At 54.5% G+C, this 25,268-nt stretch overlaps 9 protein-coding genes across 9 annotated transcripts; 4 read left to right on the forward strand and 5 right to left on the reverse strand.

Annotated features, from left to right (window-relative positions):
- Positions 1-176: 176 nt before the first annotated feature.
- Positions 177-579, forward strand: J4E79_000459 (uncharacterized protein; the record flags this gene model as incomplete). The annotated part of the gene is made up of 2 exons (XM_049349375.1): positions 177-207; positions 260-579. 2 exons carry the CDS (start codon positions 177-179, stop codon positions 577-579), a joined length of 351 nt encoding a protein of 116 aa, XP_049216162.1.
- A 607-nt stretch (positions 580-1,186) lies between these two features.
- Positions 1,187-2,122, reverse strand: J4E79_000460 (uncharacterized protein; the record flags this gene model as incomplete). Its single annotated transcript, XM_049349376.1, has 1 exon — positions 1,187-2,122. The coding sequence occupies one exon, from the start codon at positions 2,120-2,122 to the stop codon at positions 1,187-1,189; it is 936 nt and encodes a 311-aa protein (XP_049216163.1).
- A 1,937-nt stretch (positions 2,123-4,059) lies between these two features.
- Positions 4,060-8,180, reverse strand: J4E79_000461 (uncharacterized protein; the record flags this gene model as incomplete). The annotated part of the gene is made up of 3 exons (XM_049349377.1): positions 4,060-4,727; positions 4,774-7,394; positions 7,735-8,180. The coding sequence occupies 3 exons, from the start codon at positions 8,178-8,180 to the stop codon at positions 4,060-4,062; spliced, it is 3,735 nt and encodes a 1,244-aa protein (XP_049216164.1).
- Positions 8,181-8,668: 488 nt separating this feature from the next.
- On the forward strand, positions 8,669-10,463 carry J4E79_000462 (uncharacterized protein; the record flags this gene model as incomplete). Its single annotated transcript, XM_049349378.1, has 2 exons — positions 8,669-8,818; positions 8,865-10,463. The coding sequence occupies 2 exons, from the start codon at positions 8,669-8,671 to the stop codon at positions 10,461-10,463; spliced, it is 1,749 nt and encodes a 582-aa protein (XP_049216165.1).
- Positions 10,464-10,778: 315 nt separating this feature from the next.
- CPA1 (Multifunctional pyrimidine synthesis protein CAD) lies at positions 10,779-12,292 on the reverse strand (the record flags this gene model as incomplete). Its single annotated transcript, XM_049349379.1, has 2 exons — positions 10,779-12,056; positions 12,107-12,292. The coding sequence occupies 2 exons, from the start codon at positions 12,290-12,292 to the stop codon at positions 10,779-10,781; spliced, it is 1,464 nt and encodes a 487-aa protein (XP_049216166.1).
- Positions 12,293-13,587: 1,295 nt separating this feature from the next.
- CEL3A (glycoside hydrolase 3) lies at positions 13,588-16,161 on the reverse strand (the record flags this gene model as incomplete). The annotated part of the gene is made up of 5 exons (XM_049349380.1): positions 13,588-14,244; positions 14,297-15,063; positions 15,116-15,649; positions 15,854-16,054; positions 16,107-16,161. The coding sequence occupies 5 exons, from the start codon at positions 16,159-16,161 to the stop codon at positions 13,588-13,590; spliced, it is 2,214 nt and encodes a 737-aa protein (XP_049216167.1).
- A 939-nt stretch (positions 16,162-17,100) lies between these two features.
- J4E79_000465 (uncharacterized protein) lies at positions 17,101-18,523 on the reverse strand (the record flags this gene model as incomplete). Its single annotated transcript, XM_049349381.1, has 5 exons — positions 17,101-17,671; positions 17,729-17,928; positions 18,006-18,099; positions 18,146-18,387; positions 18,440-18,523. The coding sequence occupies 5 exons, from the start codon at positions 18,521-18,523 to the stop codon at positions 17,101-17,103; spliced, it is 1,191 nt and encodes a 396-aa protein (XP_049216168.1).
- Positions 18,524-19,868: 1,345 nt separating this feature from the next.
- CDC42 (Rho GTPase) lies at positions 19,869-20,694 on the forward strand (the record flags this gene model as incomplete). Its single annotated transcript, XM_049349382.1, has 4 exons — positions 19,869-19,888; positions 19,958-20,077; positions 20,182-20,560; positions 20,611-20,694. 4 exons carry the CDS (start codon positions 19,869-19,871, stop codon positions 20,692-20,694), a joined length of 603 nt encoding a protein of 200 aa, XP_049216169.1.
- A 681-nt stretch (positions 20,695-21,375) lies between these two features.
- Positions 21,376-24,302, forward strand: J4E79_000467 (uncharacterized protein; the record flags this gene model as incomplete). Its single annotated transcript, XM_049349383.1, has 3 exons — positions 21,376-21,817; positions 21,864-22,864; positions 23,025-24,302. The coding sequence occupies 3 exons, from the start codon at positions 21,376-21,378 to the stop codon at positions 24,300-24,302; spliced, it is 2,721 nt and encodes a 906-aa protein (XP_049216170.1).
- Positions 24,303-25,268: the final 966 nt, after the last annotated feature.

Below are 25,268 nucleotides of genomic sequence, written 5' to 3' on the forward strand. Positions count from 1 at the left end.
ATTATATACGCCGACAATCAAGCCAACACACCCCATACGACGACACACCCACCAGGCTCGATACCTCTTTACCCAAGAACTTCCCCCAGCCCCTAACCTGTTTCTTCTGGCACCAAAACGGGCGATGCAACAAGCGAGACATCGACTGCGCGTACGCACACTACAACACTGGTTTCATGGCTGGTGCGCCTGTCACTCCACTTGACTGTGCGTTTTCCTTCATCGATGTCCTAACAACAACCTGCTAACTTACGCACAGCATCCAAGCCGCTCGCGGGTAGAAACCTGTCCGATTATAACAAGACCCTCGATACTCCACCCCTCGTACCAGATATTCATGAGCGCGAGATCGCCGTCGTGAACCGCGAGATGGAGGCGGAAGAGCAGCAGCGTGTGATTGAGCGGCGCGAATGTGTGGTGGAGGGTAGAGAGAGTGCTGTGGAGAGGAGGGAGAGGGAGGTAGAGGAGAGGGAGAGGTTGCTTGAGCGGAGGGAGGCAAAGATGGCGAGGAAGAGGAAGGATGGTAAGGTCTTGGAGAAGAGGGATAGGAGGGTGGAGGAGGGGATGGGGAAACGCTGAGGAGGTGTGTATGTGATGTTTGTGAGGGGCGGGGTTGATATGAGAGTTGCGGAAAGTTCGTCTGTGGGGCTTCGAAGACAGAATTGGGTGGTACGGAAGATGATGCATTTTGTACAATGTCCATGGGTACGTTATTTGTGGAATGATATGTCATTCGTCCTCGTATTACTTATATGTTACAAAGCAATTTGTAATTTTCTATTTGATAGCCCCAGTATCACTCTTATGACGATACAAATACTCTTATTCACTCTGCGATCGTCCTTTGGATCACACCCCCGTTTGTTGTGTTTGTCCGGTACTTCTGTTCCTACTATCCTGTTCTTGCGATTCCCTTTCCCTCTGCTTTCCACCCGCGAAGAACGACGCGTGTTGATGGAGGAACGCCGGTTGACACTGAACTGCGTCGATTGCACGGCAGGTGATAGATCCCGTCAGAGGCTATTGCGCAGCTCCAATTTGCCAGGGCAGGCGCTGATATCATGTTCCTGATCCCAATAGCATGGCAGTATTCCCATGCCAGTCCTGTCGTTATGGGTTCGTACAATGATGACTTTGTGGCACATTGAGTTGGCCGTCTTCTCGCCACTCCTTGATGTAACCCATCTCAGAAGTAGATGAAAGTCTCGATGCTCTCAGTCCGTCCATCAGACCTCTTAGTATCTTGTAGCACAATGCCCCCCTCTTCATCGACCATATGCGCATTGCCCGGTTCCCGAATATACCCATCCCTATCCACCCTCGAAGCCATGGTCCCTCTTGACCCCGACGTCCCTGAACTTGCCGACTTCCACCAGGTACCTCCACCGCCCTTCTGAATGCTGGCATGCGTCGTGCCTTGGCTAGATCCGCTGTACATACTCGTTGCCACCTTGAAGTAATGCGACAGGAAGACTTTGAGGGCAGGCGCACTCGCGCAGATGGCGCCGAGTTGGATTTCCAGCACGCAGAGCAACCATGCGGGCCAAGACTCCCATGTCGAATCGTAGAGGGGGCTGTTGAAGGTGCGCCACACGAAGTAGGAGCGTACGCCTGCGACGATGCAGACCAGGTAACCGAGAGCGAAGATGGCACCTAGGGCAATCTTTTGGCGACGCGGGATGTGTAGGTTCCAATATAGGATTGTGGGAAGGAAAGCGGCGATGGCGTCTTGTACAGCGCTTATTATACTCGCTGATAGAAGGTCTGCCGCTTCATCGATCCAGCAATGGTATGCGTATCCTGTGAGCTGCTTGGTAATATCGAATTGGTACCAGAAAGCGGTAAACGGTGTGCAGGCTGTGAAGAGGACGATGACGAATGCGATAGAGAAGATGGCGATGGCAACGATGTTAAGCCATGTTGCGATGCGGAAACTCTTCGTTATGGAGCGTGAGTCGAGACGGCGGTAGAAGAGCAGGATGGATATCTTGATCATCCCTCCTGCCACAATATACAAAGCGTAGAGGGCGAAGGTTACTTGGCGCTCTGGGACGTACTTATCGGGATGGACGTCCCAGATGTGTCGATTGAAATTGTAGCGTTCGGTCGCTAATGTGGTCATTAGTATGAGATGGTAAGGTTTCGCGTGAGTGGTAACGTACCAAGACATGCGGTGACTGTCAGTCCAATTGTTGGGATCTGTGATCAATGTGTTAGTCTTCACACACACAGTTTCAGAGACTGTGGGAGGCTCATACCATTGCAGCCAACATGATCCAGTCATCGACTCCCGAGTTCCTTTGTATAACAGCTCTTGCCCACATTCTTGCTCCCACTACAGCAAGCATAATCGACCCCAGAGTACATGATGTAATGAGAACGGCTTTGGAACGCGTGACGGGATCTTCGTAATTCGGAAGCGGCCAGGCTGCAAAGACTGAGACGGGAGGAAGGAGACCACTCGATCCTTTTCCATTAGGGCTGTATGCCATGTTGGACGTATGGAGGAAGAAAGCCGCGACTAGAGCGTGATAGAGAAAACAAAGTGAGATCGTAGTCCGAAATTAGATGTCAGCACCGGATATTCCGGATGTTTCGCATACAGTGTGGCCACGCCATATACTGAAAAACGAAGAGATCTCGAGTATCAGGATGAAGGGTCCGAGGAAAAAGTAAATAGAGGTAGTTGAAGAACGTTTCTCAGACATCCCACGCCTGTTACGGAAACTCTATTAGCTCAACCGCGGTGAACCCTTGCTATCCTCCACGTCAGCCAGACCCTCCATCGATCTTGCCATGGCACGCCATTTCTCCATACAAAGTTTAGCTATCCCATCGCAAAACCGTCAACAGTAGCAGTGGCGGCGGCGGAGCAAACTAAGGCAGAGTCAGGTACCAAACAGTAGGTCGCTGCATCCTGGGGGACCGCGGCCGTCCGTTAACGGTGCGGATCCGGAGCAAGGCCTAACTCAATAGGACCCTCAGACCAACTTGTTTAGGAAACTGGTATCCGATAGTCACGTCTTCCCGTACAATTGAGTTTATCCAGAGTTTGCGGATTGTTCGGAGAAGCGACGCTCGGCCTGATCGCGTGGCGCGAATCTGCAACCGGCGGCACCGGTATTGGAACTGTTGACTCCCCAACGTGGGAGATGAGAGGGTCGCACGGTGGCTGCGTCTTCTGTGGGGAACTGAATCGTGGAGACGTGAACGGTGGATAGACAAGAACGGGATGTACGAAGTAGCGCTAGACGCAGCTTTCAAGTATCGCACCAGCACACGTGGTATCAAGGGACGTGCGTCTTCTCGGCCTGCTTACCGTTCAGGGAGGGAGCTGTCAAAGTTAAACCGCAACATTGTAAGTCGTCACCGACGTGGACGAACTTTAACTGCTCTCGTGTTCGCAGTTCTCGGCACCCGAGGACTGGAGAGATGAAGAAATCCATGATGATCTGGATGATCAACGATCGAATAGATCGTGCAGCGCATCGCCTAGACCGCGCTAATGCAAGCACCGGCGATCACCGCTGCAGGTCACCAAACTTTAACAACGGTTCAAGGCACGCGTAGATCGCCAGTCTAACGACTGTTCGTCGCGTCAATGGACCCTTTTGGATATAGCATGGGTGGCGAATGCCGAGGGACCATGTGGTTCTGGAAGTCTTCGAGCCAATGTTTATCTGATTGAGAAACGGGTTTTATAACAACAGTTTGCCAGTAGAAAACACTGACAGGATGAATGTAAAGAAATCCTTGTGCAAAGACGAACGGAGGTTACAAATCCACTCCTGACCTTGATACGACAGTGCGAAACACAAACGAAACAATGCGGCTGAACGCCGTGGTATGACAGATGTACGCCATACAAGCCCACCCGGGCCCCAACGCACCAAACGCCAAGCTAATCACAAAGGGAAAGAGTTGACGCCATCGCCATGCAAGTCTTGCGTATGTTTACAGTTCGAGCTTCGCGACTCATGGGCGTGCTGCAAGCCGTGGAGTGCTTTCTCTCGTACGACCCTCTCCGAGGGCGCTTATAATTGTCCGGCGTTTCCGTGCCTACGTTTGTCGTTCTTTTGCACTTTTTGTACGCGACTTGGAGCGTTCCCGAGTCACGGCGTCTTTCAACGCCTTCAATCGTTCCTCGGTCACACGAATCGCTTCGTCCATCTCCCGCGCCTGCATGTCATGTGGTGCAAGAGGCTTCTGCGTGCCGTCCTCCGGTTGAATGTGTGCCCCCCGGACGGAGCTATGCACTCTGTCCAAAGCAACTCTTTCTTCGAGCCAGTTCCAGAGATCTGACTCTTCGTGACGCCAAATCTCCTCGTACGCAACCTGACGTTGAGCCGTCGACCATTGGTTTGGACCAGTCGCCGTTGATGTACCTCGGAACAGCCAGGTGTACATCAGAAGCGCTCCGAGGATGACGATGATGACTTGCGGAGTGAAAATAGATTCCAGGATATCAGCAAACGGCCCAAGGAGACTGCGCAAAGGCTCCAGTAGCCCCCAATTGCTCTGCTTTGCCTGACTAGTGGGGACGGGAGCGGTGGCAGGCATGGGCGCTTCATCCAGAAGATTGCCCTTGGATCGCCTCTTGCCCTTTCCGCCCTTTCCGGGTACGCGAGCCGGACCGGCTTTTGCCGCGGTCACGGCAGTGCGGAGAGCGGCTGTAAGGGAGGTGGCGTACGACATTTGACCGTCATTCGCGCCTTTCTCGATAGGACCTGGACATGTCAGTATGTTTTCTGCGTCAGAGCAGATACTACTTACCCTTCAACCAACTCTTTCCACTCCACTCCACCGTGAACGTCATGATGAGCCGCGTGCTGTTTCCTGGGCCCCACATCAGACAATACCTTGTCTTCGTGAGGAATATGCTGCCGTTGGGTACATCAGGAGTCGCTGTGCTGCAAAGCACGCTTACGGCTTTGTCCAAATCGTACTGCTCCAGATTCATGGCGATATTACACTTTGTCTGCCGCGGTCCAACGGGTGCGTTAAGCGGCTTGATATAAGAATAGTTGAATGTCTTCATGTCTTCGCCCAGGCCCTTCTTGTCGTCTTCCATTTGCAAGTCCAAGGACTTTTGGTCCTCCACGAGCCATTTGCGCATAAAGACACCAGAAGCTGGACCGAACATCAAGCTATAGACCTTGCCAAGGGGCGCAGGGATTGTCGTGTCGATAAGTAGTTTGTCGTAATGCTGGTCGCTGTCACCACACTCAGTGGGTCCATGAGCTGTTGAGCCAGGGAAGTCTTGTCCAGCAGCGGCAGTGCCATTCGTGGCTACTTTCGCAGCCTCAGCCGTCTCACCACCTCCGCCAAAGGCTTGCGATACCGCGCCGCTCACTTTTCGGGTTGTCTCGCCTGCCACAGAGCCAACTTCGCTACCAGCGATACTACCTTCGCCAGGTTCGGTGAAACTGCCAGTGCCTTCGTCGTCGTCCGCGTCTTCGTCGTACACCTCATCATCCGAATCCTGGATAGAGCCGTCTTCGCTGCCGATGGATTCCGCTTTCTCAGTCTTGTCACCGGTGCCACCGGAACCGTCTAGCGTTACACCGTTGAGGGAAGATTTGAGATTAGGGTGCGAGATTTTCCAGATGCCGATGATTAAGTCGTAGGTAGAGTCTCGTGACAGGAATGACGCGAACACGTTGCGAGCGTGAAGTGTCTGTATGACGATGGCGTTTGGAAAGAGGACAGCTGTGGACTTTTTCTCGACAGACACGACTTCATCAAAGCTGATGACCAAGTTTGTGACCCATCCAAGGATGTTACTGGAGAAGCAAAGATGCCCTTCGGAAACATACAAACGTCCATGGAGCAAGATCTCTTTCTGGAGGGCTGCACTATAGTCCTCGATCAGATAGTCGTCCTCGGGCACGCTTTTGAAAAGTGCGTGGAAATCCTTGTTTCGCCTAGGAGGTGCAACTGCGAAGCCAGTTCCGTTCAGACGGTGACTGTTCAATGCTGCGCTCGGCGCCAATGTACTTGTACTTGCACTGATGACACCACCCAGAGTATTACCAGTAGTAGCGGAGCTGCCCCTATGCCGTCTCCGTCTGCCACCGCTTATACGACTGCGTATACTGCCTTGACGCTGAATCGACGCTGGCGAGTCGGTTATCTCAGGTTGCCGTGGGGGAGACGCTGCGCCCGTCCCTGATTGACCAGAGACAGCGGTCAACGATCTTGGGCGTTCGCTAGCTATTGACGGAGGCTTCTCTCCTGCGTACGCGGCTGAAACGGCCTGAGCAGCAGCTCGGTCCTCGACCTGGGCCGATGCTTCATCAGCCTTCATGGTGACGCTCGTTGCAGAAGACATTGGGCTGACGTCGTTGCTCTCGGCGATTCCAAGTTGGGCTAAGCTCAAGTTGCCAGATCCCAGTGTTTCAATGGCAGGTCTTCGCTTCTCGGCGCCTTCACTCGCGTTGGTGTCTGCGTTGTCGGGACCGATAACCTCTTCACCACCGTCTGGAGTATCGTCGTCTTCCTTTTGCTGTTGCTGGTTGGGCTTGTTCTTGATGTTTGTGTTGTTTGCAATGGTGTCACCCAAGTTGTTGGCAGCGTTCTGCGCGGCAGAGAAGATGGAAGCGAAGAATCCACCAGGCCCACCAGGAGATGATGGAAGTACAGCAGTCCCTCCAGGGGTCTTTGCTTCCTCGAGGTGAGGAGTCAGAGGTGGTATTGACGAGTGTGATAGCTTGCTCGGAGGATTTGTGGCTGATCGCGCGCGTCGGTGCGATATCATGTTCCCCGAAGGGGAGACGACTACGTTGGGATTCGAGTTGGTCTTGTCGTGCTTCACAGTGTTCTTGGAACTGGTGGATTCAGTCGGAGAGGAAGACTTCGGATCGGTTGGGGTGGGTGGTGTTATGAAGGTGGTGGGTGCATCAGATAGATTGGGGGGCGTCGCGGGGAGCGATGTGACGATGCGCTTCGGGGCGACGGATCTCAGTGAAGGCGTAGATTTTGTTTCCTGCCCTGTGTGTATCTGTGGTGGTGAGGCTTGGATCGGATCATCCAACACCCTCGTCTCGCGCTTCTTTCCTCCAAACAAGGCTCCTAGTCCACCTCCGCTCGTGCTCGGTCGTGCGACGTCAGGGCTAGCACCTGGCTTAGGGTTCGGGGACGTAGACCTTTTGTTGGGTGTGAAAGCTTCCTTGAGCTTGCCGACAGGAGACACGCCCCGCCTGTTCGCAGCGACGTTGGTGGAGTTGGCGTTCCGGGCAGCGGGCTCTTGGGTAGAGGCTTGTGAGTCTACGAGAGTGACATTGGTGGAAGTGGTCGAGTCAATCGTTTCGGAAGCGATCAGGGGCGATGACAGCGTCAAGAGGCCAGCATGCGACTGGTGTGGTGAAATGCCAGGACGTTTGAGTGGTGGTGGGCTGCAGCGGGTTAGTCGGAAGTGCAGGCCGAGTGGGTACGTATGCGGCAAAGAAATACGAAAGAGGGGCGTAATGAAGAGTGTGGACAAATGGAACAGCGACAGCCAAGGAGTGTACGAGATACGAGGCGATGATGTGGGAGGTGTGATGTGCTAGTGGGGAAGCTGAGGCCAGAACGTATGCCTGTTCGCGGTGGAGTCCATGCGAGCGGCGCCAATGCCACGAGGCAAACCTTGCACGCCGAACTTGAATGGACGCGCAGCAAATGCAAATAATAGAAATAATAGTGCACCTGAGACAGGGAGGAGAGTGGAGAGCAAAAGGAACGGCTGCGACTTACGCTTCCGGGTCGGAGTCTTCGGTGAGCAGGCTGCTGGCGACGCTCTTGGCCAGGCCCAGCGAGTCGTCGCTCTGGTATGGTTGGCCCATGCTCGGCCGTCTAATTGTAGGAACGGGCGGGACGTCGTCATGGGGGTCGACTTGCGACACGTCGTCCTGGCTGACGGAGCCTCTGCCCTTGGAGCGGCCCTTGAAGAGCGTCGACATGCGCCGGCGGCGGGACGAGGACGCGTCGCTGCGGGCGTCGTCGGAGTTCTGGTGGCTCCTGAAGCGGTCCATGGCGCCGTCGCTCGACTTGCGCAGCAGGTCGTCGTTGCCGTCGCTGCTCGCAATCGAGACGGTCGACGAGTCCGGGCCCTTTGAGTGCGCGCGGGGTGCAGCCAGCGAGTTGTCCTTGTCCTTCTGGCCGAACATGGAGCCAATGCTCCTCCGCCGCTCGGAGGCCATTGTGGAGTGGAGGGTGTGCTATAGAGCGCAGCGCACTATGAGGGAGTAGAGCGTCTCGTTATTGTCTCAGACGCGCATATCGATGTTGCGACGCTGGCGAGGGCCGTGTTTGCTAGGTCGGTTGGGGGTCGATTACGTAGGGAGCGGCTATGGTTCGCTATGCGCTTGGGACGGCACTGGACAGGCTACGGCAGGGTGGCAGCTGCAATGGCAATCATGGTGGGCAGCAGCTTGCAGGGCGTGTTTGGAGGGGAGAAGAAGCAAGCTGGCCAGGCATCCGAGCTGAAACCAGGCGGGCGAGCTCTCGTGTTCTGGTTCCAACGTCTCCAGTAGCTGCGGGTCTTTAGCCCGGTGATCTACTCCGCAGTGACGTGGGGGGCCGCCTTTGTATCCCTGTCGACGTGACCGCGACCCTTCACGCACATGTGATGCTGCCTTTATGCACGGCGACTCCATGAACATGTCCACCCCCTGCCTCTGCCACCATCATGGAGTCTGCACATCTCATCCAGGCCCACGACCACGCCCGCACCGCCGCGACCGCCACCAGCACCAACAGCGTCGCAACCGCGGGGCAGGAGCATGACCTCGCCGCGACCGCCTTCCGCCAGGCCACCCAAGATACCCACGATGCTGAGGTATGTAGTCTGACACAGGCTATTCCACCCGTCTAAAGCGTTGCAGGCCCTCCGCATCCTCAGTCTCCTCGAAGACCACCACCGCAAGCTCGCCGGCCTGATCAAAGAAGCGCCGCGCAAGGACAAGAAGAAGGCGGACGCTGCCAAACAGCCCTCCGACTTGTCCGCCGCCTCTACCTCGCCAAGCACGTCGTCGTCGCGAACCTCTTCAGCGACCACATCTTCTCCGACACCCCCGACATCCCGCCGCAGACTGCCCCAGTCCTCGATAGCCACCAATCTCGCCGAGAAGCGCGGCATCCCCAGCGCGAAGAGAACCACCAGTGGCGCGTCAGCAAACATACCCAGCACCACAGCCGGCCGGACTGAGCAGCCTTCCACGCCTGTGCGCGATCTACTGGCGCAGCAGTCGCGCAAAGCAGAGTCGAGTGCCACCAGAGACTCAGCGAAGCAGCTGAAAGGCGCCTCCCCACAACCTACGTCTCCGCCTGCAGAGGACAACTTCAGTCGCTTCTACTCGGCTTTTGGGGGTGTCATATCCGCCATCAGCGCTCCTCTAGCCTTCACCTCCCTTCCCCTCAACCCCTCCGCTCCAACGCCTGTGTCGGAAACACCTAGGGAAGAGAAATCCTCCAAGACCAAGTCCCGGACGCACTCTCCAGAAGCGTCCAGAACCGTCAAATCATCAGTACCAGATCTCGCTGCCTTGATCAGCAAGCCGGCACTTCGCGCTCTGAGAGAGGATGGCGCACCCGGGCCCAACGAAAGCTTCTACCTGGTGCCAACATCGAGCGGAGCAGTCACCTACGCCAGCATCCTTCGCGATCCGAATGCGCCGAATGCACCAAACACACAGCTCAATGCCATAGACGAGGGATCAGGCTCGCTGCGAGGGAGTTCACACGAAGAGTTTGTCGACGCGAGAGAGAATGTAGGCCCGCCGTCACCCACCAAAGCACGCCGTCCCCCTTCTCGCGGCAACTCCAGCACATCCGTAACGCCCCAGCGCTCCATACCAGCCGGCCGAGGCTCAGGCCTCAAGACCATGGAGGAGCTAGCCCTGGAAAACGACACCCTAAAATCAGTCATCGACAAACAAGCCAAGCGCATCCAGATGTGGGAACTCAACTCCCAGAACTCCTTCAACGCCCTCGCACAGTCCTTCCGTGCTCGAGGACCCGGACGAGGTTCCAGCGATCCCAATGCACTCGCCCACGCCCTCGCTTCTCAAGGCATCAACACCCTTCCTGCTCTCCCTTCCCCTCCCATACCAGGCCACCCCCAACAACAACCTACTTCCCCCGGCCAGCCTCCGACATCCGCCCCCGACGCCGACGCCGCGAAACGCATCGCCGAACTCGAAGCTAGGGTTGCCTCGCAAGACGCAAAGTACAACGATTTGTTGAGTGCCAACGAGAAACTGGCCAAGCAAAACGAAAGGGACAAACAGGTGTTGAGCAGATATAGAGAACAATGGGAGAAGCTAAAGGCGGGCGCGAGGAAGAAGGAGCAGGAAAGGCGGGAGAGGAAGGTTCCGGATGGCAAGGTGGAGGAGTCCATGAAAGAAAGTGTGGCTACTGAGACACAAGGGGAGGGAGAAGGGGAAGAGGAGTTGGAGGAGGAGCCTGGGTTTGGAAAGGCTTGAACTCGCACTCCCGGGGAGGTCAAGATAAGAAAGTACATATCAAGATACCCCAAGCTAGTACATCTAGCCGAAATAGAATACAGACACATACACAAACATCATTTTCCATATACCAATCGCGTTCGCACAGTACACATTTCCATGAAAATTGCATTACTATAGAAATACCCAAGGCCTGGTCAAGATCCGCCTTTCGACCTGACATATCTTCCTTGTCAATTTATCCCCCTGTTCCCATAACGCCGCTATAGCCATTCCCTCAAGATCCTTAAAACGCAACCAACACATTGCCATCAGACATGGAACCGAACAAGTCTAAGCAGCGGAAGCAACGGGCTTCTGCATGATAGGCTGGTAGGAAGGAGCGACGGGCCCGCCCACCGTAATGTCCTGGTTTTCCATACCCGCTGCGTGACCCTCAAAGTCTGGCGCATCGGGATGGCAACCAACGCGCTCCTTGCTGAGCAAGTCTACCAGAAGAGCGCTGGGCTTGTTGCTCTTGTCAGAGAACTGGTTGTTCTTGTACTGTGCCACGTTCTCCATGTACTTGTCGAAGAGGTACGCAGAGTCAAGAGGGCCGCCCTTGGCTTCAGGATGGAACTGGGCACTGAAAATGGGACGCGAGTTGTGGATCAGACCCTCGTTGGACTGGTCGTTGAGGTTGGTGAAGTACTCCCTCCATTCGCTGGACAGGGTGGTTGGGTCGACCGCGTATCCGTGGTTCTGCGAAGTGATGTGGCACTTGCCGGTGGTGAGGTCGAGAGCCGGGATGTTGTGAGCACGGTTACCGTACTTGAGCTTGATGGTCTTTGCACCGGCAGCAAGGGCGATGAGCTGGTGACCCATGCAGATGCCCATAACGGGGATCTGGGAGGTCTCGAACAGCTTGCGGAGGTTGTGGACGGTAGTGGTGCAGTGAGTTGGGTCACCAGGGCCGTTGGAGATGAAGACACCGTCGAAGTGGTGTGCGACCTTGTGGATGGGGTAGTCGAAGGGGAAGCAGGTGACGCTGGCACCGCGGGAGACGAGACTGCGAAGAATGTTCTCCTTGACACCACAGTCGATCAGAGCTACGTGCATGTCGCCCAGGGAAGAGCTGACGTGGAAGGGAGCCTTGGTCGATACACGACGCACGAGGTTGATAGCCTCGGGGTCGATGTATGCCTCGTCTTCATCAGCATCGTACTCCTCACCGATCGAGATGCGAGCAAGAGAAGAACCCTGCTCACGGAGGTATGTTACAACCTCACGAGTGTCAACGCCGGAGATGGCGGGAACACCCTCTCGAGCACACCATTGCGCAAGTGACTCTACAGCAGTCCAGTGGCTGTGCTTCAGAGCATAGTCCTGGACGACAATGCCAGAGGCTTGAATGTGTGGTGATTCGAAGTATCGGAGCAAGCCGTGCTCGTCGCGGGCGTTGGAGGGGACGCCGTAGTTGCCGATCAGCGGTTGTGTGAAGACGAGGATCTGGCCACGGTAGGAGGGGTCGGTCATGGACTCGGGGTAACCGACGAGAGAGGTTGTGAAGACGGCTTCACCGGAAATGTTCGTCTTGGCTCCGAAGGACTTGCCTTCGAAGATGGGGCCGTTCTAGTCAGCTGTTAGTGGTGTGCCGAGATCTGCAGTATGACTCAACGCACCTTGATGGTGAAGGTAGCGGGCTCGTTGGAGACAGCTGTAGCCCTGCGCATGCTGGGAGTAGGAATGGCACGTTGTGTGTTTCCTTCCACAGTAGCGAGGCAGCGTGCCTGGACGCGGTTCTGCGTCATCCGTCCCAGGAACCCTGCGGACCGCATGGTGGAAGGCTTGATCATTTGCGACAACATGATGAGCGGAGATGTGAGGAGATGTAGTGATTCGTTTGGTGGCAGCTTGGGTAGGCGTTCAGTTTACTGAGGCCTTCCACAGGTGGTCTGCGGATAGAGTCAGTCTGACGCTCACGACGCGTCTAGCTACGGGCGACATCGTACCTGACAGGTAATCCTAAGGTGTTCAATTAGCCACAGTCATGATAGAAGAATCGAAGAAAAAAATCAAGAGACGAATGCATCGATCGTCAAGCCACCAAGAGGCAGAAAGGCCGGCGGTGAATTGACGGTGTGCGATGCAGGTCCCGATAAGGGCTCATCAACCATCGCAGTAGTGACATACCTGGGAAGTGAAGACTGTCGGGGCAGCTTTCATAAGCGCGGTAGTAGAGCCAGTCGAGGTCCAAAGGGGCTGCCTATCTGAGGCGAAGCTTGACGTGCTAGCTTTGAAGGTGTTGAGTTTGCGTGAGGTGAGGATGGAGAGTAATCGGAGGGGCTTTTCTGCCCCAGCACCAAAATCACGCTAAGGCGCAATGACACGCACCTGCGCCAATGACAACCTTTACAATATACTTTCGGTCGCGATAACGATAGGTTGCAAAGTTTCTTCAACACAGGATCCATATACTATGACAAACGACCGGGGGAACTGGACGATGAATGCCGGCCCCGCTATCAGGTCTCTTTGAGCCTTACCTGGCTACCGAGTAGCGTACGCTGGCCTCTAGTACTGTCGCGAGAGTCTGGTAAAGGTTGCGTCCTACCGTCCCAGAATTAAAGCTACAAGAATACTCACATCAATCTATGTATCGGGCCAAGTAATACATTGGCCTCAGGGTCGTTCTAAGGTTGTAAGAGATGCAGGTGTGCTTGTAGACGTCTAGCCATTGCGCCTTCAAGCTTGACTACCACCCGGCGTAGGTCATGACGAGCATTTTTCATCTAATGTGGCGGCTTATCTTGTCGATCGCAGCCTGAAAGTGTTCTCCGGGGAGGATTTTATGGTATCCGCACGCAAATGAGGACTGACTGTCACAATTTTGCTTTGTCCCGATATCGGCAGCATGACGATCGAAAGCTTCAAAATGTGCCGAACATGTCTCCGCACATCCGCTGAATCCGCATGTCAACCCCTAAAAAGCACACAACTTGGATTCCCTGAAAGTGGCTTTTTCTGAATTCATAGCGGTGGGGTTATAGCAACAACGGTAATCACCGATTTCTTCTTCCTAAACAATTTCTGTATTCCTACTTGACTATTGATCACAGTGGAAGCACTTTCTTCAGCCAGCTTGGCCTTCTAGATCACATCGCTAAACAGTGATCTTACCTGTCAGCCTCACATCCCTGGAACTCGATCCTACAAAGATCTTGTACTCTCCAGTCGCAACGCTCCACTTCCTGGTCTTCTCATCCCAAAAGCTCATATCCCTTCTCCTCAGCTTGAAAGTAGCAGTTCCGCTCGCGCCAGCTGCCAACTTGAGCTTCGCAAAACCTCTCAATTGCTTGGGAGGCGAATTGGTCGACGCAGGGTAGCCGAGATACAATTGCGGAACTTCTGCACCTGCAACACCACCGGAGTTGCTGATCTTGGCTGTGATGGTTGCGACCGTCTCGAAGAGATCGACAGGGCCTCCGGGACCCTTGGCACCGGTTGCGGGACCAGCCGAGGGCTTGCCTGAGACGCTGAGGTCGGAGTAGGTGAAGTTGGTGTAAGAGAGACCGAAGCCAAACTCGAATCTGGGTGTAATGTTCTGCTGGTCAAAACGACGGTAGTCGATGAAGAGGTCCCAGTTCTTGTCGTCGCCCCTGGCAATGGTGGTGCCGTAGTCTGATTCCTTCTTCGCAATGGTGTAGGGAAGCTTGCCGCTTGGCGAGGCAGCGCCGTAGAGGATGTCAACGAGACCGTTTCCGGATTCCTGACCTGGCAGGCCTGCCCAAACAACAGCTACTACGTTCGGGTTCTCGATCTACGCAAGTTAGTGGATGTCTTACGTGCATTTCGGGAGTTGGATTTCTTACCCATTGTTCCATGATGACGGGGCCGACACTGTGGACCACGACAACGGTCTTCTTGTTGACGGCAGCAACTGCCTTGACCAACTCGTTTCCGTTGTGCCACGGGTCCAGGTTAGTCCGGTCGCCAGCGTTGCCCTCGACAGTGATGTAGCCCTCGCCACCATCGCTGTTGATGCACACGACAGCTACATCGGCGTTTTGAGCTGCGCTAGCTCCCTGTTGCGCGTTGTCATTTGGTGAAGAGGTGATGGTCGTGCCGTCTTTCTGGGCTTGTGTCTTCATGGCATCGAGAGGAGCGATGAGGTAGGGGAACTCTACTGATCCAGAGCCCCAACCCATAGCTAGCGTGCCGTCGTTGCATCCGCGATCAACGCATGCGTTAGCTCCCTTGGGCGCAACGATGCTGTCACTTCCGATGACAGCAATGCTCTTGGGCTTCTTGAAGGGTAGTGTAGCGTTCGTGTTCTTCAACAAGACGATACCATCGCGAGCCGTAGCACGTACATTTGTCTTGTGGTTGCCACCGACCTGACGAGTGCCGATGTTCCAGGAGCTAAAGGTGGCATTGGGATAACCCTTGTCCTGACCAAGGAGGTACCAGGAAGAGAGTACGCGCTTGACCATGTCATCGAGGCGAGATTGTTGAACCTGCTTCTTGTCGATAGCGGACTGAAGTTGTGGGCCCCAGAAGACGTTGCCCCCACTGAAGTCGGTGCCGGGCATGGTCATGTCCATTCCTCCGTTTGCACTACCAGTCGTCGTGTGTTGGGCTAAATGAGGTCAGTTTGTGAAACACATTTGAAGAGTGTGCAGATGACCTACCATTCCAGTCACTCATGATGTATCCACGATGGCCAAGCTCGTCCTTCAAGAGCTTGTTCATCACGCCATCGCTCTCGCAGGCCCAAGTTCCGTTGACCTTGTTGTAACTGCACATAAAGGCCGCAACGTTGCTGTGGACAGCATCCATGAATGGCCACACGTAAAGCTCGCGAAGCACCCGATCCGACACATCTGAGCTCATAGTCTCTCGGTTGAGCTCTTGTTCGTTCACGATCCAGTGCTTAGCTGTCGCCTGAACACCGGATTCTTGCATACCCTCAATGGTCTCTGCCATCATAATGCCTTGGAGGTAGGGATCGGAACCGAATCCTTCCCAGTTTCGGCCACCGTTGGCAAACTTTCCGAGAGGTCCAGCTGAAGGCCCGAGCTGGACGTGGACGCCCAGCTCCTTTGCTTCAGCACCAAGGAAGGCGCCGCGTTCACGAATGAGATCGAGGTCCCAGGTGCTGGCGGCATGGATAGCTGCACTGAATGCAGTTACACCTTGGATGTAGCGAACGCCGAGGGGTCCATCTTGAGGCTGTTAGTAAGAACCCTGTTTCGAATGTACACATGCAGTGAGCAGGCGTTGAAAAGTGGGTTCGACGTGACCTGGCCACGCTCCAAGTTCCAAGCACCGAAGTCGCTGAACACAACATATTCGTAGGGTCACAGCATCTTGACTCCGATGCCACAAACCACGGGTCGGCTCGAAAGTAGTGAGACATATTTGCTTACCTTGCAGACAGAGCGACGGATATCCAATCGAGGCAGCCGGTTTGGTGTTGCCAACGCAGTTACCGTTCTGCCAGCCAACACCCGTAACGATGCCGATCTTCTCGCTCTGTGATAGTTTGGCAAGAGCAGCAGTCGCTTTCGCATGGGCATCGTCCCAGTTTCCGACGGCACGCTTCGAAGAAAGTAATTCGGACGGAATGGCTGCATATGTTAGTAGTGAACACGTAGTTGCATGTATCATAGATGTAGGTACCTGAGGCTTGCGACAACGCAGCCGTAGCGAGCACAGGAAGAATAAAAGAACGCATCGTGCTCGAAATCTCAACGGTCTAAAAGCTGTACAGGAATCCGTATGAACCGCGAACAATTACTCGGGCATGTCTCCTATTAAATACCCGCGGATCGTCCATGCTGCGCAACGCACAAGCCCGAGACTGTTGTTTTTCGTCAAAATTGGCCCTTGGCGAAATGCCAGCATCCAGCACGGTAACCCCAGACCCCAAGAAACTTACAAGCCGCATGACGTGTGATGTAGAGGGGTGATCGTTGAATTAGATGAGACGGTGAGAGGGAGTAAATGGAGGCGGGCCGTTGACCCAGGGTCTACAGCCGGTGACTAGGGTCAGCCGCGAATCAAACTTCGGAACACTGCATCACAAGCGGACGTTGCCCCGATAAACAATTACTGCACCCTTGACATTCGCAGTGGACGTTGTGGGGAACATGCGGCTCAGTCGTGTGATGGTTAATGAACTGCTTAGGTGAACTAGTCTGATCAAGTGATGGTCTCTGGTATTCGCTAACCCGAGGACCCTAGTAATACAGGACGCTACATGGCGCCCAAGGGCTTAGCACAAACTTACTGCAATAGGAGTGAAGTTTCTTAATTGCAGGCCTTCAAGGGTCAATTGCTTGAACGGCCTTGTACACTTAGCCTTTGCGCATTGTGGTGTGGAGCTTCCGTGCTTCCACTCGCCCTGCCTGTGCTGGCATCGCGGAAAAGTAGCGTATGCCTCAACGTACAACATGCTTTCCAGTCTAAATCTCCTGTCAGCACTGCAAAAATTGTATGCATGTCTCAGACACCTACATGACTACAAAGTTGGCATCATGTCAAGATATTCGCCTGTTATAGCACTCTGCCTGTCGTCACAAGGCCTGCGCATTTGGTGCCAAGCCTGACGTTTGGCGGGTGCTGAGTCATTTGTCGCTTGAAATTGTAAGACTTTTACCAGACATAAAGATCCTCAGGAGTAGTCTGCGTATTCACAGTCATCGTCCAGTCGTAAGCAGTATGCGCACGATGGCCTTTCTTCTGTACACTTCCGTCGTCTCTGCTTGCAATTAAGACAGCCGTTTTTGGAACGCTTCTTGTTGTTCAACACTTCATACTGACAGGTCCATAGTCCTCGTCGGCACTGGTTGCACGTCGGTTTCGCCTCGTTGCATTTGATCTTCTTTCCGCGACAGCGGATGCAAGCTTTGCCAGGAGCAGGTAGCGACGGCGGAGACGATTGACTGACAGGCGCCTTTTTCCTCGATTTGGTGGGTGATGCAGGCGATTTGGCATTCTTGCTCTTCTTGGTGGGTGGTTTCCGCACAGTCCTAGGAGAGGCCACGGCACCACTTCCCTTGCGCCTCTTCTTCGTCGATGAACTTGGAGCTTCCGGAGACGTTGACATGTTCATATCTGGGTCCCCGAAGTCGTTGTCTGCTTCAACAACATTCTTTTTACTACGTTTTCTTTTGCGCGGTTCCTTTTCTTCCGTAGCAGCGGCAGTGGGAGCAACGCCGTTATCTGTGGCTAAGGCAGGTAGGCTATTAGAAGTTAGTTTGGATGTCGCTCAACCAGTGTCTTTTGCTGCCCCAACGTACCCGGCATCAATCTCGCGGGTGGTATGGATAGGATTATGCTTATACACAACATTTATGGCCTCTCTCTTGAGTGAGAATTTGATGTGTATTGCGCCTCCGCAGTCGTAGGTCGGCAGCACAGCCGGCCCCTGCTTGCTGACTCCAGCCTCGTCGTCGTCGCTATCGTGAGACCTTTCTTTCTTGAGGTTGCTTTTGCGGTTCTGGACGCTGTCTTGGCAAACATACTACCATCGTCAGCCACAACGAGGAACTGGTTATTATTTTGGCAGTGCCTTACCTTGAGCCTGGCACCATCACCGCCTTCTTTACTCTGCGCAGAGCGCTCGGAGTACTTGAAACCATCGGTATCCTGAATGGCTTCGATGATGGATCTATCGTGCATAAGCGAACATAGTGCAGATATGTGGGCTCAAGTACCTCGCTATTGCTCGCTGCACCTTGAGCCTGTCTTTGCCATCAATATCACGACACAGCGCATACTCGGCAGCAATGCTCTGAAGGTGGTCGGCTGGTTGTATGAGCGCGTCAAGGCTCGGCTGCTGCGTCACGGGGATGGTGATGGTTGAGGCTGTCGCAAAAATGAACTCGGTCACCACGTCTGTGGGAATGAAGCTGGCTGCGTTCTTGTCCAGCTCATTGCGCAGAGCTCCCTCCAGTGACTGTTACATGACAGTTTAGCTACGTCGATACAGATTGCGAAGATGATATTACTTCGAGCGTAGGACAGCGGTAGTAGACATCGGGACTCAGCCCCTTGTGAAAACGAAGATCCAATTCGTCTTCGAGGTCATCCATGGCAGCACTGTCATAGAATAGATTGAGGCGCGACGGCTAAGTGATGTGCGGCGCCGCTCTCGTGCGTGATGCAACCGTGAGATGAGACGAATGGAGACAGATGGGGAGGGAGCGCCCTAGCTCCCGGGAGACGAGGTTGTTCCGTGCCGAGGCGAGATGCTGATTGGGCGCGCCGGGGTCTGCCAAGGTTGCCCTGCAGCATTCTAAGATTCGACTCAATCGGCAATGGGTCAAGCTGCACCTGGCTCGCATGTCGCGTGAATGAGCTGTCTGTGGGCGAGTACATAGGGGTGCGCGCTTATGGCAATATACCAGCTTTGGCCGAAGCCAGCGGAGGTGTGTTGTAAAGAAGGGCTGCCGATCCTGGACGTGTTGTGTGCTACTACGGATGATTTATTACAGGCCGACTTCTTGCGCAAACACCGCCAGACCATGCTATTAGAGGACGATCAGCCACGTTGTCCATGTGCACGGTTCGTTCCCAAATCTGGGGCTCACTGAGCTTGTCCGGGATCTCGCTGGGCCACAGGTAGCATGCGCGCTGGCATGTAGAGGCAGCGTATATTCACGCCGTACCTCGCTGCGTCTATCAAGCCAATGTCGGGCGGTGTTGGTGGTGGGGTCGTGTCTGCGGCGCTGCAGCAATGGGTCTGCCACGCGTTGGGTCAGTCCAAGGCGCCCCAGGTCTGGCCAGCAGAGGCCGCAAAATAGGGCTTGAAATTGTGCAGCCGTACATAATAAGCCGTCTCCGAGCTACGGGCGGGAGCCGATGCAAGGCTATGATAACAGCCCTAGGCCGCTTTCACTGATTGGCGTCTTCCAGCTCAAGGGATTCGGCTGCCGTAGCTAGAGCGCAACCTCACTCACGCCCTCCAAACGTCCCGTCGCCCTCTGTGAACTCGCCTCGTCGCTGGCTGCTGCTGCGCCTGTACTGTCCTTGTCCGGTCGCGAGCCTCGTCGCTAGCACTGCCTCAATCGCTCGCCGCATTGTCCGCCCACCGGCTCACCAGAACCTGGACCAAGTCTAACGGGTGGTGTTTCACGCTCCAACCCACGTAGCACCCGCCGCCGCCGCCGTCTGCACGAGGACTCATAGGTACGCCTGCCCGAGTCTGCCATCACAGCCAGCGCCAGCAATTGTGAGACTGACCCGTCTGCCAGACGCTCCCCGCTCCCTGGAACCCCTCGTTTGAGCCCATAGCTCCCATCTCCGCACGACCACGACCCTGAGCCTGCGTAGCGACAGCTCCGCCCCATCTCCGCACGCCTATCTCGAATTTTGGTAGCCGACGTGCCTCCAAACAAACATCCATAGCCTCGAAACAAATCCCAGCCTGCCTTCACCATGGTGGTCGCGACAATCAAGTACGCGAAGCCCAACATGCCCGGCGTGCGACCGCCATGCTCCAGATGCTAGTGCTTACTACCCTACAGGTGCGTCGTCGTCGGCGACGGTGCGGTCGGAAAGACATGTCTTCTTATCAGTTATACCACGAACAAGTTCCCCTCGGAATATGTCCCTACAGTCTTCGACAACTACGCCGTGACCGTCATGTGAGCTTCCCTCTGCTCTTTGCACAGTTTGGAGTAGCGGCAAACCCTCGGTGGATTTAGGTTTGGGACAGTGATTGGTGGAGCAGCTGCTGACTGCTTTGAAGGATCGGTGACGAGCCATACACCCTCGGTCTCTTCGATACTGCCGGACAGGAAGATTACGACCGTCTCCGGCCGCTGTCATACCCCCAAACCGACGTCTTCCTCGTCTGCTTCTCCGTGACCTCACCCGCTTCTTTTGAGAACGTCCGCGAGAAATGGTTCCCCGAAGTACATCACCACTGCCCGGGCGTGCCCTGCCTGATCGTCGGCACACAAGTAGATCTGAGGGAGGACGCTGCAGTAAAAGACAAGCTCTCAAAACAGAGAATGGCGCCTGTAAAGAAGGAGGACGGCGAGCGCATGGCGCGGGAGCTTGGTGCGGTCAAGTACGTCGAGTGTTCGGCGCTGACCCAATACAAGCTCAAGGACGTGTTTGACGAGGTAAGCATATTGTACAAGAATGGCTGATGCAGATGCTGACATCTCCACAGGCAATCGTAGCAGCACTTGAGCCGCCAGCCGCGAAGAAAGAGGGCGGCGAGAGGAAGAAGGGCAAGAAGTGCATTGTCCTTTGAGATGCTTATGCGGCAACTACGAATAACCGCATGCTAGGGAGCGTTGGTTTGCAGATATTCTTTGATTAGGCGTGAATCTTTTGGATACCTCTCGAATACAGGCGCCATTGTGGGTAGTGTTCTCTTTCAATCTGCTCAGTTTCGTTCTATGCATTTTACTCAATCTCCCGTCAATTGCACGTTACGTTCAAGATGCAACAAGCAGACATATCTTGATGCTTGGAAAGGCAAGTAAAATGCAGATTAGGGGCTGTCCACTGCGCGCCTAGTGTAACCACTGCGTTACAGCGGATGCCATCTCTTGCTTGATCTCCTCTTGCAAGTCTGCGTCCCCACGTGGGCTACCCCTCTTTTAAGATGAGGTGAACGAGGAGCGCGTTTGCTGTCGTCACTGTTGTTGATGATGTTGTTGCCTTGCCGTTACGTCTTGCTCAACAACGCGATCTCTGTCGTGGACGAACCTCTACCGCAACACCTCCGCAACGCGATAGCCTCCTCTGTTCTCTGATTCATGTGATTTTTGCTACTTGCAAAACTCGAATACTGACGCTTTGGTCGAGACAGGGAATTCTATCATTTCACGCTATTTGAGCTACGACCACTCCGGGACTCTCAGTCTCTTCACCTGCTCAACTCCTCACACTTGGGACAGATCCCCCACTTGGACGAAATCTTGCACCCATGGCGTACCAGTTCACCGAAGAGAAGAAGCGCCCGCCGCCGATCACGCTCCCGTTGCCGCCGCCTCCGCGCCCTCTACCGACCATCGACCAGCAAAGGCAGCAAGGACAGCGCTCTACCGACAACACGCCGCTCACCTCGCCTATTGAGTCACACACTCCAGCCTCGGGGTCGGGCAGAAGTCGCACCGCCATGGCTACGTTCACCAATTTAATCGATCAGGCACGTTCTCCCCGCAAGTCAGACCACGGATCCTGGATAAGTAGCAATGCCGGTTCGACGGCACGTTCGAGGCAGTCAGGACGCAGTCAACATGAAGCTGTAGCTGCACAGGCCCAGATTGAAGCTCTCGACGAGGAGACGGCTAGAGGCAAGGTAGAATCTCGCGCTGAGAAGAACCTGTTCAAGATGACTGGTCAAGTCCCGCCCACTCCAATGATCGGTGAGTCTATGTTACTGTGTATGCACTCTCGTGCTAAAATTTACAGATTCGGCAAACGAGGACGACATCTATATCAGAACAGAAGACTTGCGACGACAGTGCCGGATCGCCAGCGGAGAGCAACCGCCAGAACGCGAGGAGCCGCCCAAAAGCCCAAAGAAAAAGCTTTTCCAGAACCTCCGTAATACCTTTTCCAAGTCTTCCAGCGCTGCAGCTCCACCAGCAATGCCAAACAAAGCAGCGCAGATTTTGGGCACAGCATCACGTCAGGCTCGCATCATCCCAGTCCGCCCCATAAAGCCAGCGCGCCCTGTCGAGTCCACCCCTACAAGGACTTCACGCTCAGACACGGTGAAGTCTCTGCCTGCGAAGGTCGTTAATCCTGACAGCTACGCGCATCGCCATCATAGCGGATCTTCGCGTCGCCATCGCACGAGTGGCCGTGGCTCACCGGGTAGAGGTAGCCTGAAGAAGCAGTCGCACAACGTAGAGAACACACGCCTTGTGCCTGATGTCAACGAATCGTCTGATTCAGTCATCCCGCCTTCACCACCAGCAAAGGATACTCCGCCACCAGCTGATAGGCAGCCCAGCCCACTTCGCAGGGCTGCGCCAACGCGTGGTGATTTACGTGACAGCTATTCGGACTTCAACGACAACATCAGCCGCATCCAGTTCCCTAAGTTTGATCTTTCGCCCGTCCGTTCGTCATATATCCTGCCTGGACATGGTGGATCGAGTCCCGCGAAGTCCCGCCCATATACCGCAGAAGACTACACCAAGCTCATAGAGGATGGATCAGTGCAACGGCCCTACCCCAACTGGGACAGTTCGCCAACCAAGGCAGAAGGCAAACACCATGCTCCTTTGGCAGGTGCGGGCCTTGGCTCATTGCACCTTCCTCGTCCCGACCGCCTGAGGGAGGAGTGTCCGAACACAACGCAAGAGACCAACCCCGCCAATGGTCCCCATCTCCAGCCGCACTTCTATTCTCCATCCCGCATCACTCATTTCCCCTTCGCTGAAGGCGAGACACCGTCTAAGAATGTAAGTCCGTTATTGCTTCCAGGGCTCTTTCTCTCACCTTCCCGAAAAGTGGGGCCTGTCGTCATCTGTCCCTTCAGCGTTTACTTGCCCAGGTACCTTCACACGCAGTACCCCGCTTCTTCCTCTAATGTGCTGGTACAAACGCTAATAACTCTCTCAGTCTGACGAAACGCGCCTTCTCTACTCACACCCCGCAAGGTCACGGTCGGTCCTCCACCCTCGCGAAGAGTCGGCCAACGGCTCAATCAAGATGATCTTCCAAGGAGACCGCCAGGATATCGAGCCAAACTCTCCAACCGCTCGCGAAGTCGATGAAAACGAGCAGCTCACTCATGAAGGTGATCGGCGCTCCGACGTTGGCATCACAACCCGCGTCATGCAAGAGTTGCGTATTGGAGAGCAGAGCGAGAACCCACGACAAAGGAACGGCAATCTCGGTGACCAGTCCTCCTCACGGCTGACTGATATGCTCAACACTGTCAGCCCAGGCCGCAGTGAATCGCACGGCGATTTTCAGCTTTACTGTCCCAGCGCCGTTCCTAGTCCGCTTCACAAGATTTCTGGTCCTCCGTTCTCAGCACGCGCGAGTGTGCCTTCTGGGTCTTACAGCGCAATTACCCAGCCGCTTGCACCAAAGACCACCGAGGACCACTTCTACATGACCAATGAGCACCTCGATGTAGTGGGTAAGACTACTTGGGACGCACTAGAGAAGCTCGCCAAGGACCAGGAACGTACATCACAGGCGAGGCATGATGATACTTTGGCACTGATCAACAGACGCTTCAAGCAACTCTCATCTCATCTGGATGCTGTCAAGGAAACTACCAATCGCGTAGAGACTTCCATCGATCGCGTAAGGGAAGTAGCGGACAATCAACACAACATCTACGCAACCGTGAATACCATCAAGGATAGTATCAAGGAGACCATTCCGGACGCGATGAAGGAGCAGGATAAGAAGATGGCCATCATGGAGGCGGAAATGAAGGAAATGAAGCAGATCATTCAGGCTTTGCAAAAGTCCATGGACCAGAAGGCTGCTGAGCCGCCACACACTCCTCAGCCCCCGTTCCCCTCGCACAACCAGCGCTCTCCACACTCTCTGCCAAGTCACTATGGTAACATCCCTGAGGTTGTCCGCGAACTCCAGCCTGTGATGCAGCACGGCATGTCTTCTCCTCAGGACGGCCATAATGACGCTCGTCTTGGCTATCAGAACGGTCATCAGAACGGCAATCATTGGACTGCGCGTCCTGCCTACGCTGGCCGCAACGGCAAGGAAGAGCGCCCATCATACGCTGCAAACCCCTACCTCTACAACAACGGCGGTCAGTACAGCAGTGGCTATTCTGGCGGAGGTTATCCTCCGTTCGGTTACTCTGCGAACTCTACTGACCAGGACTTCGGTTTCAACAACCAGGGTCAGCCAAAGTAAGCTCAGCCGATTGCCAAAGATGCATTTGGGATTCAGCGATCACATCCAACGGGCATGACTAGGGACTTGGAAGAGCTGCTGTACCTGCGAGGGAACATTAGCGCAACTGGGTGACGATGAGTTTGGGCGGCTCTACACGGGAATATTTTGTATCATATTGACTCGGAGGTATCTTGTCTGCGGACTGGGCGGTATGTGTGCTATCACGGGATACCTTCTTCATTTGAAGCTCACTTCCGATACTTTGACGTGCGGTATCAGCTCTCATAGCTCTACCGACATCCGCGGATGAGCCACAGATATGTCACAAATGTCACATACAGTATAGGCTGTGTTATTTAGACTGTATTGTGTATTGCTGGGTGATCTATCGTGAGGACTTTCATATGCGGAACTCAGCTGGGAGGTGCAGTCATCAATCGACATGGTTCTAAATGTCGACTGCCATGTCCCGAGCCGCGACCTGCACTATTTCTAACCGTACTGGCTTGTAATTGATCACATGGGCAGAGTAACGTATCGGTGGCGCTTCTGAGTCTGCAACCCTCTTCCTCTGGGGTATGCGAAATACGACGAGATATGCGACAACCAACTCGTAACCGGCGACCTGAGCACGATCGCATAATCAAGTCGTTATAAGGTGCATATCCGGCATTGCAGGTAATCATATATCCTAGATGATGCATGATGAGATGTAAGTTTCTCCGATGTATTCGATGATAGTTTTTGCGGAATTTGACAGCTGTTCTTCATCCCACCTTAGTGACATGGCTGGTAGAGTAATGAACTTCTCGCTCTTTTAAGCGCGTTACTCGAATCGGAAATGGTATTCGTTAGGACACTAACATTAGAAACATTCTACAAGCAATGACCGTGGTTACAAGTGATAAAGCCGTCGTGATGTCCGTAGAGATCGCTGATGAGGGTGTCCCGAAAAGCTGAGTGGCAGTCAAAGGCGTCTTCGAT

This window comes from Alternaria viburni (genome assembly GCF_023758015.1).
Source record: "Alternaria viburni strain BMP 2772 chromosome Unknown scaffold_1, whole genome shotgun sequence".
Lineage (NCBI taxonomy): Eukaryota > Fungi > Ascomycota > Dothideomycetes > Pleosporales > Pleosporaceae > Alternaria > Alternaria viburni.